The sequence below is a fragment of the Hyla sarda genome, chromosome 2, assembly GCF_029499605.1.
Source record: "Hyla sarda isolate aHylSar1 chromosome 2, aHylSar1.hap1, whole genome shotgun sequence".
In the NCBI taxonomy this organism is placed as follows: Eukaryota; Metazoa; Chordata; class Amphibia; order Anura; family Hylidae; genus Hyla; species Hyla sarda.
In genome coordinates, this window is record NC_079190.1 from 486,407,403 (window position 1) to 486,421,536 (window position 14,134).

General features: G+C 42.5%; 1 protein-coding gene across 1 annotated transcript in view; it reads right to left on the reverse strand.

The window, feature by feature from the left end:
- Positions 1–9,724: 9,724 nt before the first annotated feature.
- TMEM50B (transmembrane protein 50B) overlaps positions 9,725–14,134 on the reverse strand; it is a 32,982-nt gene continuing 28,572 nt past the window's right edge. Inside the window, exon 7 of the mRNA XM_056559543.1 lies at positions 9,725–12,015. Within this exon, the coding sequence (XP_056415518.1) occupies positions 11,970–12,015 (46 nt within the window). The 3' untranslated portion in view covers positions 9,725–11,969. The remainder of the gene's footprint in view (positions 12,016–14,134) is intronic.

Here is a 14,134-nt window from a genome sequence, read left to right on the forward strand (position 1 = left end):
TACAGTGTGTGGCAGTATTATATTCAGGGGGCACAGTGGTGGCAGTATTATATTCAGGGGGTACAGTGTGTAGCAATAATATATTTAGGGGGTACAGTGTGTGGCAGTATTATATTCAGGGGGCACAGTGGTGGCAGTATTATATTCAGGGGGTACAGTGTGTAGCAATAATATATTTAGAGGGTACAGTGGGTGGCAGTATTATATTCAGGGGGTACAGGGGGTGGCAGTATTATATTCAGAGGACACAGTATTTGGCAGGATTATAATGATTAATTCTTTATGTAGAGAATGTGGATCTGCTGACAAGCTGAGGAATCAATGAAGAAGTCCTGGTGCCCGGACAAGATGAGAAAGAAAAGACAACAGAGAAGATGTCACTCAGGTCACTGATATCACTGTGTTCTGTCTGACCCAATCTGTGGCTCTCCAGCTGTTGCAAAACAACAACTTCCATAATGCCTGAGGATCTCCAGACACGATGGGAGTTGTCGCTTTGTAACAGCTGGAGAGCCACTTGAACCAAGGTGATTGGTGGGGGTCTAAGCAGTCGGACCCCCACCATAAAAATGGGCTGCTTATTTTAAAATGCCTGGGCTTATTTTTGGCCCCAGTACAGCCCTGCCTGTCATTCATTATTATATTTGTGTGGTCGAGGTAAGGAGTTCGTCAGGGATTGGGGAAGCGGGTCGTCGAGGGGTAGGGGGGCCCAGGACAATTTTTCACATCGGGGCCCTGTGATTTCTAGCTACGCTCCTGATTGTACTGCTTTAAGAAAAACGTTTTAAAGAAAATGAGTATGTTTAAAATTGCTCTATTTTGACAACTGTGAGAAGGTGAAGGGCATTGTGGTTGATGGTCGGTATTAGAGATGAGCGAACTTACAGTAAATTCGATTCGTCACGAACTTCTCAGCTCAGCGGTTGCTGACTTTTCCTACATAAATTAGTTCAGCTTTCCGGTGCTCCGGTGGGCTGGAAAAGGTGGATACAGTCTTAGGAAAGAGTCTCCTAGGACTGTATCCACCTTTTTCAGCCCACGGGAGCACCTGAATGCTGAACTAATTTATGCAGGGAAAGGCATCAACTGCCGAGCCGAGAAGTTCGTGACGAATAGAATTTACTGTAAGTTCGCTCATCTCTAGTCGGTATGTGTCACCAAGGCTCCTGGCCTTGGTGAAGTAAGAGCCGATAATTGTCCAGTGTCTGTGCTGCGATGCAGACTGACATTGTTGCAGTAGTATGGCTGGAAAGCCAATCCGGGACGGCTCTTACTGTGAATGGTCAAGTGTTGGGTGGGGGCCATTCCCCACAATCCAGGCCGCCTTTTGTTGGCCTTAAAGGGGTACTCCGGTGGAAAACTTTTTTTTTTTTTTTAAATCAACTGGTGCCAGAAAGTTAAACAGATTTGTAAATTACTTTTATTTAAAAATCTTAATCCTTCCAGTACCTATTAGCTGCTGAATACTAGAGGAAATTATTTTCTTTTTGGAACACAGAGCTCTCTGCTGACATCACAAGCACAGTGCTCTCTTCTGACATCTCTGTCCATTTTAGGAACTGTGCAGAGCAGCATATGTTTGCTATGGGGATTTTCTCCTACTCTGGACAGTTCTTAAAATGGACACAGATGTCGGCAGAGAGCACTGTGCTCGTGATTCAGCAGAGAGCTCTGTGTTCCATTAAAAATAAGTATTTCCTCTGTAGCATTCAGCAGCTAATAAGTACTGGAAGATTAAGATTTTTTAATAGAAGCAATTTACAAATCTGTTTAACTTTCTAGCACCAGTTGATAAAAAAAAAAATATAAAAAAAAGTTTTCCACCGGAGTACCCCTTTAAAGGCAGGCTGCTCCACCAGCTGAGGGGGATTTGCATGTTGCAGCTCACACTGCCAGAGAGCGGAGTTTTGAGATCTTCCTTGTGGAGTGTGGAAGCTGGTGAGCAGAATGCCTGGAGGCTTGGAAAAGACTTGCTTGATGCCGCATGGCATGGACTCAGGTGTGAACAAACACCTAAGGAACTTTTTCTTTGATCTGCATTTAAGACTGTTTGCCAAGTGTGAAGAAAACACTGAACTTTGATTTGAAAACTCCGTGCCTCTATACTGCAACCGCACCTGTCAGCAAGAGCGAGTCATCACATAACCTATAATGTTCTCATTTTTCTGTATACAGAACTGTACGAGGACTTATTTTTTGCGCCGTGATCTGTATTTATATCGGTACCACTTTTGCATATATGTAAATTTTTTATCACTTTTTATTAAAAAAAAATGTACAATGTGATGTGACAAAAAAAGCATGGATACCATCCGTGAACTGTGTAAATTGTCTCTTGCTAGTAATCGAATTGTAGCATGCAACCGCGGCCTTAGTCTCTGCCTGTAATCTGTGCAGACTCCTCAAGATCCCATAAACCAAATGTAAAGGATCCTTTGCGCTTGTGATGGTAACATGTATATACACTGAATATTATCTATGTGACCAAATGTTTTTATTATACTCGGACCATCGGGGAAACTTTTATACTTGTAACTCCTTTTAAAATAAACTCTGCTTCTTTTAGATGATGCTCTGTACAGTGTCTTACCGCCATTATGTCTCCGCACTAATGTCTTGTTGTGTTTTGACATCTAATCATCCATTCAAACGACCGCATTGCCACAATCTGTATTGATCACGGCATCTGAGGGGTTAATAGCGGACATCAGCACGATTGCTCATGTCCGCCATTAGCGGCAGGTCCATGACTGCTGATAGCAGCCAGGACCTGCCATGCATGATGCAAGCACCGGTTCAGTGCTTGAGTCACGTACAGGGGTACTCCGGTGGAAAACTTTTTTGTTTTTTAAATTAACTGGTGCCAGAAAGTTATACAGATTTGTAAATTACTTCTATTAAAGAATCTTCTTAATCCTTTCAGTACTTTTTAGCAGCTGTTTGCCACAGAGGAAAATCTTTATTTTTTAATTTCTTTTTTATGTTGTCCACAGTGCTCTCTGCTGACACCTGATGCCCATATCAGGAACTGTCCAGAGCAGGAGAAAATCCCCATAGCAAACCTATGCTGCTCTGGACAGTTCCTGACATGGACAGAGGTGTCAGCAGAGAGCACTGTGGACAAGACAAAAAACTAATTAAAAAAGAAGAAAAGAATTTCCTCTGTAGCATACAGCTGCTAAAAAAAATACTAAAAGGATTAAGATTTTTTTTAAAGAAGTAATTTACAAATCTGTTTAACTTTCTGGCACCAGTTCATTTAAAAAAAAAATAGTTTTCCACCGGAGATCGCAGGAGTCCTGCAGCTGAGGACCCCCGGGATCATGCACGAGGCACCCCGTTTGTAATCAGTGCCCGGAGCGTGTTCGCTCCGGGTCGGATTACGGTCGACCGCAGGGACGGCGGCGTGTGACATCACGCCTCCGCCCCCGTGTGACATCACGCTCCGCCTCTCAATGCCCCTCCCGTAGGCTTGCATTGAGAGGCGGAGCGTGACGTCACACGGGGGGGGGGAGGCGTGACATCACACGCCGCCATCCCTGCGGTCGACCGTAATCAGACCCTGAGCGAACACGCTCCGGGCACTGATTACAAACGGGGTGCCGCGTGCATGATCCCGGGCGTCCCCAGCAGCGGGACTACCGTGATCAGGCATCTTATCCCCTATCCTTTGAATAGGGGATAAGATGTCTAAGCACCGGAGTACCCTTTTAAGTACCAGGATGTTCATTTATGTCCTATGTCGTTAAGTGGTTAAAGGGGAACTCCAGGGTTTGTTTTTTTTCTTCAGCCTTTAAGCCCATAATCCAAAGATAAAACACTGTGTAGCTTGCTTCTATTACCTCGGTGCATCACTTTGTCCTGTTTTTACGAACAGGACCCACACTTGGAAGTGCTGTGTAGTGCAAGTCTTTTTTTTTTTTTTTTTTTTTTTACTGTTGTCTGACCTTTCCCAGCATTCCATGCGGCCAGAGACAATAAGTCATAAGTCACATGGTCTCCAGGGTGCATGGCTATGCTACAGTGAGTGGTCAATAGCACAGTGGGTGATATTTACTGAAGTAATTCTATCCATCCACCCACTGCAGGGTAGCCACGCCCCCAGGATACCATGTGACTTATTGTCTCTGGCCGCATGAAATCCTGGGAAGAGACAACAGTAAAATAAAAAGACTTGCACTACAGCACTTCAGGGTGTGGGTCCTGTGCATGAAAATGGGGCAAATCGACGCATGGAGGTAATAGAAGCAAATTACACTGTGTTATAACTTGGCATCATGAGCTCAAAGGCTGAAGCAAAAAAATCTTGGAACACCCCTTTAAAAAAACTACAGGTACCAGTGATAAGGATGACCATTATGATTTTGATTACTGATCAATATATTATATTTATATATATTAAGCTCTTAAGGACGCAGGGCATATGGATACGCCCTGCATTCCGAGTCCTTAAGGACGCAGGGCGTATCCATACGCCCGTGGGAATTCCGGTCCCCACCGCTAGCCGGTTGGGGACCGGAGCCGGATGCCTGCTGAAATCGTTCAGCAGGCATCCCGGCATATCGCCCAGGGGGGGTCATTATGCCCCCCCATGTCGGCGATGGCCGCAGATCGCTGGACAATTCAGTCCAGCGATCTGCGGCGATTCCGGGTCAATCGGGTCTCCAGTGACCCGGTGACCCGGAATTACTGGCTGATCGGGGCCGTCCAGCCAGAGCCAGCAGGGGTGAGGTGGCACTGGTGCCACCTCACGATCGCCCTGATTCGTCGGCCGGATTACCAGCCGACCAATCAGGGCGCCTGCTGCGGGTGTCACTCCCGCACCCGCTCCGCCCCTCTTCCGGAGGACGTGAGCGGGTGCGGGAAGAAGACCCCGGGTGCTGGGGACCCCGATCCCCGGCGTCCCTGTTTGGATCGGGGCCCCAGGAGCGACGGCGGCGGCGGGACTGACCTGTTCCCTGAGCAGCAGCAGGAGGTGAGTGACAGCCTCCAGCTGTTGCTTAGCAACAGCTCCCAGCATGCAAAAGGGCATGCTGGGAGCTGTAGTTATGCAACAGCAGGAGGCAGACCACCACAACTCCCAGCATTCCCTTATGGGCATGCTGGGACTTATGGTTTTGCAACAGCTGGAGGCACATTTTTTCTATGGAAAAGTGTACCTTCAGCTGTTGTATAACTACAACTCCCAGCTTGCACAAACAGCTAAAGTGCATGCTGGGAGTTGTAGTGGTACATCTGCTGGTTGCATAACTACAACTCCCAGCATGCCCATTGGCTGTCGGTGACTGCTTAGAGTTGTAGTTTTGCAACAGCTGAAGGCACACTGGTTGTGAAACTCAGTTTTTTTTACCTAACTCAGTGTTTCACAACCGGTGTGCCTCCAGCTGTTGCAAACTACAACTCCCAGCAGTCACCTTACACCATGCACCGTACATGCTGTGTGTTGTAGTTTTGCAACAGCTGGAGGCACACTGGTTTTGAAACACTGAGTAAGGTCACAAACTCAGCGATACATAACCAGTGTGCCTACAGCTGTTGCAAAACTAAAACTCTCAGCTTGTACAGTCTGTCAGCGCATGCTGGAAGTTGTAGTTTTGCAACAGCTGGATGTCCCCGCCCCCCCCCCCCCCCCCCCAATGTGAATGTACAGGGTACACTCACATGGGCGGAGGTTTACAGCAAGTATCGGGCTGCAAGTTTGAGCTGCGGCAAATTTTCTGCAACAGCTCAAACTGCCAGCGAGAAATTACTGTGAACCCCCGCCCGTGCGACTGTACCCTAAAAACACTACACTACACTACCACAAAAAATAAAATAAAAAGTAAAAAACACTACATATACACATACCCCTACACAGCCCCCCTCCCCTCCCCAATAAAAATGAAAGCGTCTGGTACGCCGCTGTTTCCAAAACGGAGCCTCCAGCTGTTGCAAAACAACTACTCCCAGTATTGCCAGATATCCGTTGACTGTCTAGGCATGCTGGGAGTTTTACAACAGCTGGAGGCACCCTGATTGGGAATCACTGGCGTAGAATTCCCCTATGTCCACCTCTATGCAATCCCTAATTTAGGCCTCAAATGCGCATGGCGCTCTCACTTTGGAGCCCTGTCGTATTTCAAGGCAACAGTTTAGGGCCACATATGGGGTATCGCCGTACTCGGGAGAAATTGTGTTACAAATTTTGGGGGGTATTTTCTGCTTTTACCCTTTTTAAAAATTTAAAACTTTTGGGAAACCAAGCATTTTTTTTTTTTACATATGCAAAAGTCGTGAATCACCTATGGGGTATTAAGGTTCACTTTACCCCTTGTTATGTTCCCCGAGGGGTCTAGTTTCCAAAATGGTATGCCATGTGTTTTTTTTTGCTGTTCTGGCACCATAGGGGTTTCCTAAAGGTGACATGCCCCCCAAAAACCATTTGACGCTCCTTCCCTTCTGAGCCCTCTACTGCGCCCGCCGAACAATTAACATAGACATATGAGGTATGTGCTTACTCGAGAGAAATTGGGTTTCAAATACAAGTAAAAATTTTCTCCTTTTTACCCCTTGCAAAAATTCTAAAATTGGGTCTACAAGAACATGCGAGTGTAAAAAATGAAGATTGTGAATTTTCTCCTTTACTTTGCTGCTATTCCTGTGAAACCCCTAAAGGGTTAAAACACTTACTGAATGTCATTTTGAATACTTTGGGGGGGTGTAGTTTTTATAATGGGGTCTTTTATGGGGTATTTCTAATATGAAGACCCTTCAAATCCACTTCAAACCTGAACTGGTCCCTGAAAAAAAGCGAGTTTAAAAATTTTGTGAAAAATTGGAAAATTGCTGCGGAACTTTGAAGCCCTCTGGTGTCTTCCAAAAGTAAAAACTCATAAATTTTATGATGCAAACATAAAGTAGACATATTGTATATGTGAATAAAAAATTTTTTGGGGGGAATATCCATTTTCCTTACAAGCAGAGAGCTTCAAAGTTAGAAAAATGCAAAATTTTCAAATTTTTCATCAAATTTTGGGATTTTTCACCAAGAAAGGATACAAGTTACCACAAAATTTTACCACTATGTTAAAGTAGAATATGTCACGAAAAAACAATCTCAGAATCAGAATGATAACTAAAAGCATTCCAGAGTTAATGTTTAAAGTGACAGTGGTCAGATTTGCAAAAAATAGTCCTTAAGGTGAAAAAGGGCTCAGTCCTTAAGGGGTTAAAAAATATATATATGCTAATATGCTGCAGAAAAACAATTTTCCTTATGAGACATTACGCTTGCTAACTTGCTGACCAAGAAGATGAAGATCTTGGAACAAGGTCAGAAGAAGTGAGACAAGAGGCTGAAACTTGGAAGACAAAATATTTGAAGAGATATAGACTGTGTAGAAGGGCAGAGAGAAATCTGGAATTTTCCAGTATGAGTGTGAGAGGGTGAACTTAGAGAAATGGATACTTAAAGGGGTATTCCAGGAAAAACTTTTTTTTATATATATATATATATATATATATATCAACTGGCTCCAGAAAGTTAAACGGATTTGTAAATTACTTCTATTAAAAAACCTTAATCCTTTCAGTACATATGACCTTCTGAAGTTAAGGTTATTCTTTTCTGTCTAAGTGCTCTCTGATGACACCTGTCTCGGGAAACACCCAGTTTAGAAGAGGTTTGCTATGGGGATTTGCTTCTAAACTGGGCGTTTCCCAAGACAGGTGTCATCAGAGAGGACATAGACAGAAAAGAACAACCTTAACTTCAGAAGGTCATACGGAGCCAGTTTCTGGAGCCAGTTGATATATAAAAAAAAAGGTTTTTTTTCTTGATAACCCCTTTAAATATGCTAATATATACACATACACAAAACTCAAATAACCAATCAAAATAGAACATGATGATTTTGACATGATAACTAACCTACCCTTTTGTCAAATGAAAAAACCAATGTACTTCCGTGTAATAAACAGAACTCTTTGAGAACTCTTGGGAACAGTTCCTTGGTTTCTTGCTGAGAGAGTTTTATACCAACTTTTTTTTGTCTGGTGTATATTTCTTGTGTCGACACTCAGCAGTATACAGCAGCAGTCATACACATTTTAAGGCATAACCAGCAGTCATCCTTAACACCAGCATGTCTTTCTGCAAGCTTATGGAAGGCAGTCGGTGATAGGACCACTATATAGGATAACCAGAAGAGATGAATGACCACACTGGCAGCGCGTGCGTGCGTGCGTGTGTAATATATATATATATATATATATATTCACAGGCGGCTTTTATTACAGATCAGGCAACAAGATACAAGGATATTCTACTAGAACGCATGGTGCTGCTGTAACAAAGCCAACGCATTCATTTATTCATATATTATACAGTACAGACTTAGGGTGGGAACAAAGGTGGTTCCAGATCACAGGTATCCACTCCTGGCTTCATATCCTGTGCCTCTGACTCCATCATTAAGTGATACTATACATGCTGTACTTATACCAGGCCCACATGTCCCTGCCTGGTGTCACCGACTCAGTAGTCGTTATGGCTGACTCTATGCATACAGTGATTGACTAATGCAGTGTTTCTCAACCAGCGTGCCTCCAGCTGTTGCAAAACTACAACTCCCAGCATGCCCGGACAGCCAAAGGCTGTCCGGGCATGCTGGGAGCTGTAGTCTTGCAACAGCTGGAGGCACGCTGGTTGGGAAACTACTGCTTTATATGGCTATTGTGATTGACACTATTGGCAGCATTTATTAGAATTGTGAACTATTTTGAGACATTTACAATGAAATGTCTCCTATGAGATCCAGTAATGTCCAAAATTTGAAAGCAAGGTGTGCTAGTTTATTTATTTTTAGAAACAGCAGCGCTCTTGGTCCATGAATTATTTGGTATTGCACCTTTCACAATAATGGGTTGCAACACCAGACACAACCCAAGGACAAGAATGGTGCAGTCCCCTCCCCCCCCAAAAAAATAATAATTATTATTATAAAATATATATATGTCCCAAGAGAGCAGCACTCCTATATATCAATGAGATAGGTGGTGGGGTGCAGATAGTTGCATAAGATCCTGGTAGCAGATCCTTCCTGATAGCAAACGAATAGGCAACAGCACTCCGATAAGGTGCAAAAAAACGGTCCTTTATTCACATAAACGTGGAGGTGGCGACGTTTCGGCTGACTCACTCAGCCATTATCAAGCTTGATAATGGCTGAGCGAGTCAGCCGAAATGTCGCCACCTCCACGTTTATGTGAATAAAGGACCGTTTTTTTTTTCACCTTATGGGAGTGCTGTTGCCTATTCGTGTGCGAGATAGATATATATATATATTTTTTTTTATAATATAATTATTGGACTAACAATTCTCACAGATATGCAGGGGTTCTGCATCTGCTTTTTTTTTTTTTTTTTTAGATCAACTGGCTCCAGAAAGTTAAACAGATTTGTAAATTACTTCTATTAAAAAAATCTTAATCCTTCCAATAATTATCAGCTGCTGAAGTTAAGTTGTTCTTTTCTGTCTAAGTGCTCTCTGATGACACGTGTCTCGGGAGCTGTCCAGCTTAGAAGCAAATTCCCATAGCAAACCTATTCTGCTCTGTGCAGTTCCTATGGGAATTTGCTTCTACTCTGGACAGCTCCCGAGACACGTGTCATCAGAGAGCACTTAGACAGAAAAGAACAATTCAACTTCAGCAGCTCATAAGTACTGAAAGGATTAAGATTTTTTAGTAGAAGTGATTTACAAATCGGTTTAACTTTCTGGGGCCAGTTGAGATATATATATATATATATATATACGTTTTTTTTCCTGGATAACCCCTTTAAGTCTATGGCCGACATCAGTTTTTAGACTGTTTTTTGAGTCTTGAAAAAGCTCAAAAAGGCGCAAGCAGGGTTTATTTGCGCCTTTTGGTTTACACATTTCTGCAGATTTTGAGTTGCAATCCACTGATTTTGGCAATACACATAATATGGAAGGGTTTTATGAATTGCGCCTTTTTGTGAAAAGGTGAAAAGTCTCTAAAAACGACACCAGGCAAGACTTAGCTTTTTGGTGTATGTAAGAGAGAAATTTCAGAAAATGTGACCTGCACAAAATTTATCAAAGGCTCTTTGACCATTTAATGAATTTGGTGCTCGTACACATTATCAGCACACAAAAAGTGTAGAAAAATGCTTCACTTACACCTACAATGATAAATGCTTCACTTACACCTACAATGATAAATGCTTCACTTACACCTACAATGATAAATGTCGGTCTGTGTTCCTATAGCAGGACAATTTATGGCCCATCTTAGTGTGAATTCTCCACATCTATTGTCTTAACCCCTGCATATTTGTGAGATGTAACCTGTGTCTTCTGCTTGTGAGCTTAGATTTGCTTTAGACTTGATAAAAGATAAGAATCTCGAAAGCTTGTCTCTACAAAATTCTGTTAGTCCAATAAAAAAGGTATTACAAGATACTGCAACATTTTTAGATTTTGTGTGTATATATATATATATATATATATATATATATATATATATATATATTTTTTTTTTTTTTTCCTCCAAGTTTGGAAACCCATTTACGCCCGATTTACACAACACCATGCAATGCCTGGACTGACTCGAAAGAATTCCATTGTAGCCTCCCTAACTACAGAAAGCTATGACAGGCTGCTCGGTTATTTTTTCACAGTCACTGAGCTGCTGGCTGTCCGGGCATGCTAAGAGATGTAGTTTTGCAACAGCTGGAGGCACACTGGGTGGAAACACTGATCTATGAACCCTACTGGCACCAGCATGAAGATGGCTCCATATCTACCTTATACCACCAGATGAAGTGAGAGCCTGAAAAAGGTTTCTTTACTCTACAATTTAGTAAATACTATCATTTTGACTGAATACAATAGGGTCAACACCATTTAAAAAAAATAAAACCAAAAAACATAAAAAGGAGCTTTGGAAAGTGCCCCCTCAGGCTCTCCTGGTGGTATGAAGCTCCAGTTTGGCCTTACAGCCTGTTGGGGGCCACAGTTTGGAGACCATGGAACATTTTTACCTAAACCAGGCTTCCAGAATCAGAATCTAATTGAAAGATCCACCGCGACAACCATTTTAATTGAAAAAAAAAATTCCAGTGTACCTACCAAAAAAAAATACCAAATATAGCTCTTATGCAGGCCTAAGTGTATCCACGACAACAGACCACAAACGGACCCTGCGTAGTCAGATCCAAACAAAGTGTTATATAATAGACGACTGGATGCTCTATCTGGGTCAGCGGACTCCAAAATGTGGCGCTCCAGCTGTTGCAAACCTACAGCTTGTAGAGTTGTAGTTTTGCAACATCTGAGAGGGTACAATTTTAAGACCACAGCTCTTTAGCAAACTGAACGATCGCTGGATTGCTCATGCAGCCTTATCACATGGAGAGCTGTGCATTTTTTTTTTTTTTTTCGACAGGTCAAAACGTTTCGATCAGGTTAAGAACGAGCATTTGTTCATTTGTTGCCCCTATTACACTATTTGGTCAATATTTGCCCCCATGGAATATGGCCCTTCCATCTGTCCCCCACATTTGGTAGGTCAGACACAAGTAATAGCAACTGATGGAAATGTTTCTGCCGGATCAGACTACATATTGTTTGTGGTCTGTTGCCATGGAGACATAGGAGCTGTAGACACAGAGTTGTTTAACAAAGGGTTTAAACAATTAAAAATGGTTGCACAGGTGAGTGAGCCAGGGTTGGCCTGTACACCGCATAGGTGACTCTTCTGACTATAAAGGAGCTGGAATAGCCACAACAGGCAGGGCAATGGTTAAATAAACCCAAGTGGAGATGTGTGCATGGATCAGCCCAAGTCTTCTCACTTTCTCTGGAGATCGTGTCAGGAGAAGCGATTGATATGTAAAAAACATAACCAGCAAATAAAGACGGCAGAAAAATCTAACTAAGAAGAAAACGTGCTGGGCGACGGCTTCACGACCAGAGATCTTCAGTTCTTCCAAACTTGTAGATGAGGGTGCTGCAAACCAAAAAGAGGGACAATTACATTAAGGCTTGTGTTAACCCTTTTGTAGGGACTAAACCGTATGATGCGTTTGACATACGGTTTACAATGTTAAGTCAATGCATCCGGTTTTCCATACGGTTCCGTACAGTTTTTAACCTGATAAAATTAGTGACCACTGCACAAATTGATCAAAAATCAGATCACTTTGTGGTAATAAAAATTAAAGTTGCAGGAAGAGTCACACGGAACCAGCCTGCCACTGTTCCTGCGACAAATTCAGATGAAAAAAGGCATCTAAATTGCTTGATAAAATCTCCTCAATATGTCATAAGTCACATGGTCTCCAGGGGGTGTGGCTATGCTGCAGTGGGTGGGTGGATAGCTGGGAATGAGTGACATAATGCTATCCAATCCTACTGCAGCATAGCCATCTAGTCTCTGGCCGCATTTTACAACAATTAGATAAAAAGACGAACTACAGCACTTCCAGGTGTGGGTCCCGTGCATGAAAACAAGACAAAAGCAGCGCACGGAGGTAAAAAGGAGAAAATTACACAGTATTATGACTTGGCATCATGGGCTCAAAGGATCAAAAGTAAAATCCTGGAATAACCCTTAACCCCTTAAGGACCAGGCGGTTTTCGTTTTTTGCCCTTTCGTTTTTTTCCTCCTTATCTTTAAAAAATCATAACTGTTTCAATTTTGCACCTAAAAATCTGTATTATGGCGTATTTTTTTGCGCCACCAATTCTACTTTGTAATGACATCAGTCAGTCATTGTACCCAAAAATCTACAGCGAAACGGAAAAAAAAAAATCATTGTGCGACAAAATTGAAAAAAAATTGCCATTTTGTAACTTTTGGGAGTTTCCGTTTCTACGTAGTACATTTTTTGTTAAAAATGACACCTTTTCTTTATTCTGTAGGTCCATACGGTTAAAATGATCCCCTACTTATATAGGTTTGATTTTGTATTACTACTGAAAAAAAATCATGAATACATGCAGGCAAATGTATACGTTTAAAATTGTAATTTTCTGGGCCCTATAACTTTTTTATTTTTCCGTGTTCAGGGCGCTATGAGGGCTCATTTTTTGCGCAGTGATCTGAAGTTTTTAGAGGTGTAATTTTTGCATTGATCTGACTTTTTGATCGCTTTTTATTCATCTTTTCATGATATAAAAAGTGACCAAAAATACGCAATTTTGGACTTTGGAATTTTTTTGCGCGTACGCCATTGAACGTGCGGTTTAAAAAGTGGTATTTTTTTTATAATTCGGACATTTCCGCACGCGGCGATACCACATATATTTTTATTTACACAGTTTTTTTTTTATTCTTGGAAATGCCGGGTGATTCAAACTTTTATTAGGGGAAGGGATCATTGGAAGGGTTAATGATTTTTTTACACTTTTCTTATGCAATATTATAGCCCCTAGGGGGAGCTATAACATTGCATTAACTGATCTTTACCACTGATTGATGTATCCCCATAGGAATGGATCAATCAGTGTTTTCGGCGATTGAATGCTCAGGCCTGGATCTCAGGCTTGAAGCATTCATTCGGCGATCGGACTGCAGGAAGGAAGGTAAGAAGACCTTCCTCCTGAAGTACAGCTGTTCGGGATGCTGCGATTATACCGCGGCGATCCCGAACAGCTCCCTGAGCTAACCGGCACATTTTACTTTCACTTTTAGCCGCGCGGCTCAGCTTTGAGCGCGCAGCTAAAGGGTTAATAGGGCGCGGCACCGTGATCAGTGCCGCGCACTATTAGCGGCGGGTCCCGGCTTCACTATGACGCTGGGCCCGCCGTGATATGATGCGGGGTTACCGTGTAACCCCGCGTTATATCACAGGAGCGGGACTAGGGGCGTAAGTTTACGCCCTTGGTCCTTAACAGGTTAAAGGGGTACTCCGGTGGGAAAAAAAAATTTTTCTTTTTTTTTTTTTTTTTTTATCAACTGGTGCCAGAAAATTAAACAGATTTGTAAATTTCTTCTATTAAAAAATCTTAATCCTTCCAGTACTTATTAGCTGCTGAATGCTACAGAGGAAATTCTTTTCTTTTTGGAACACAGAGCTCTCTGCTGAATCACGAGCACAGTGCTCTCTGCTGACATCTCTGTCCAT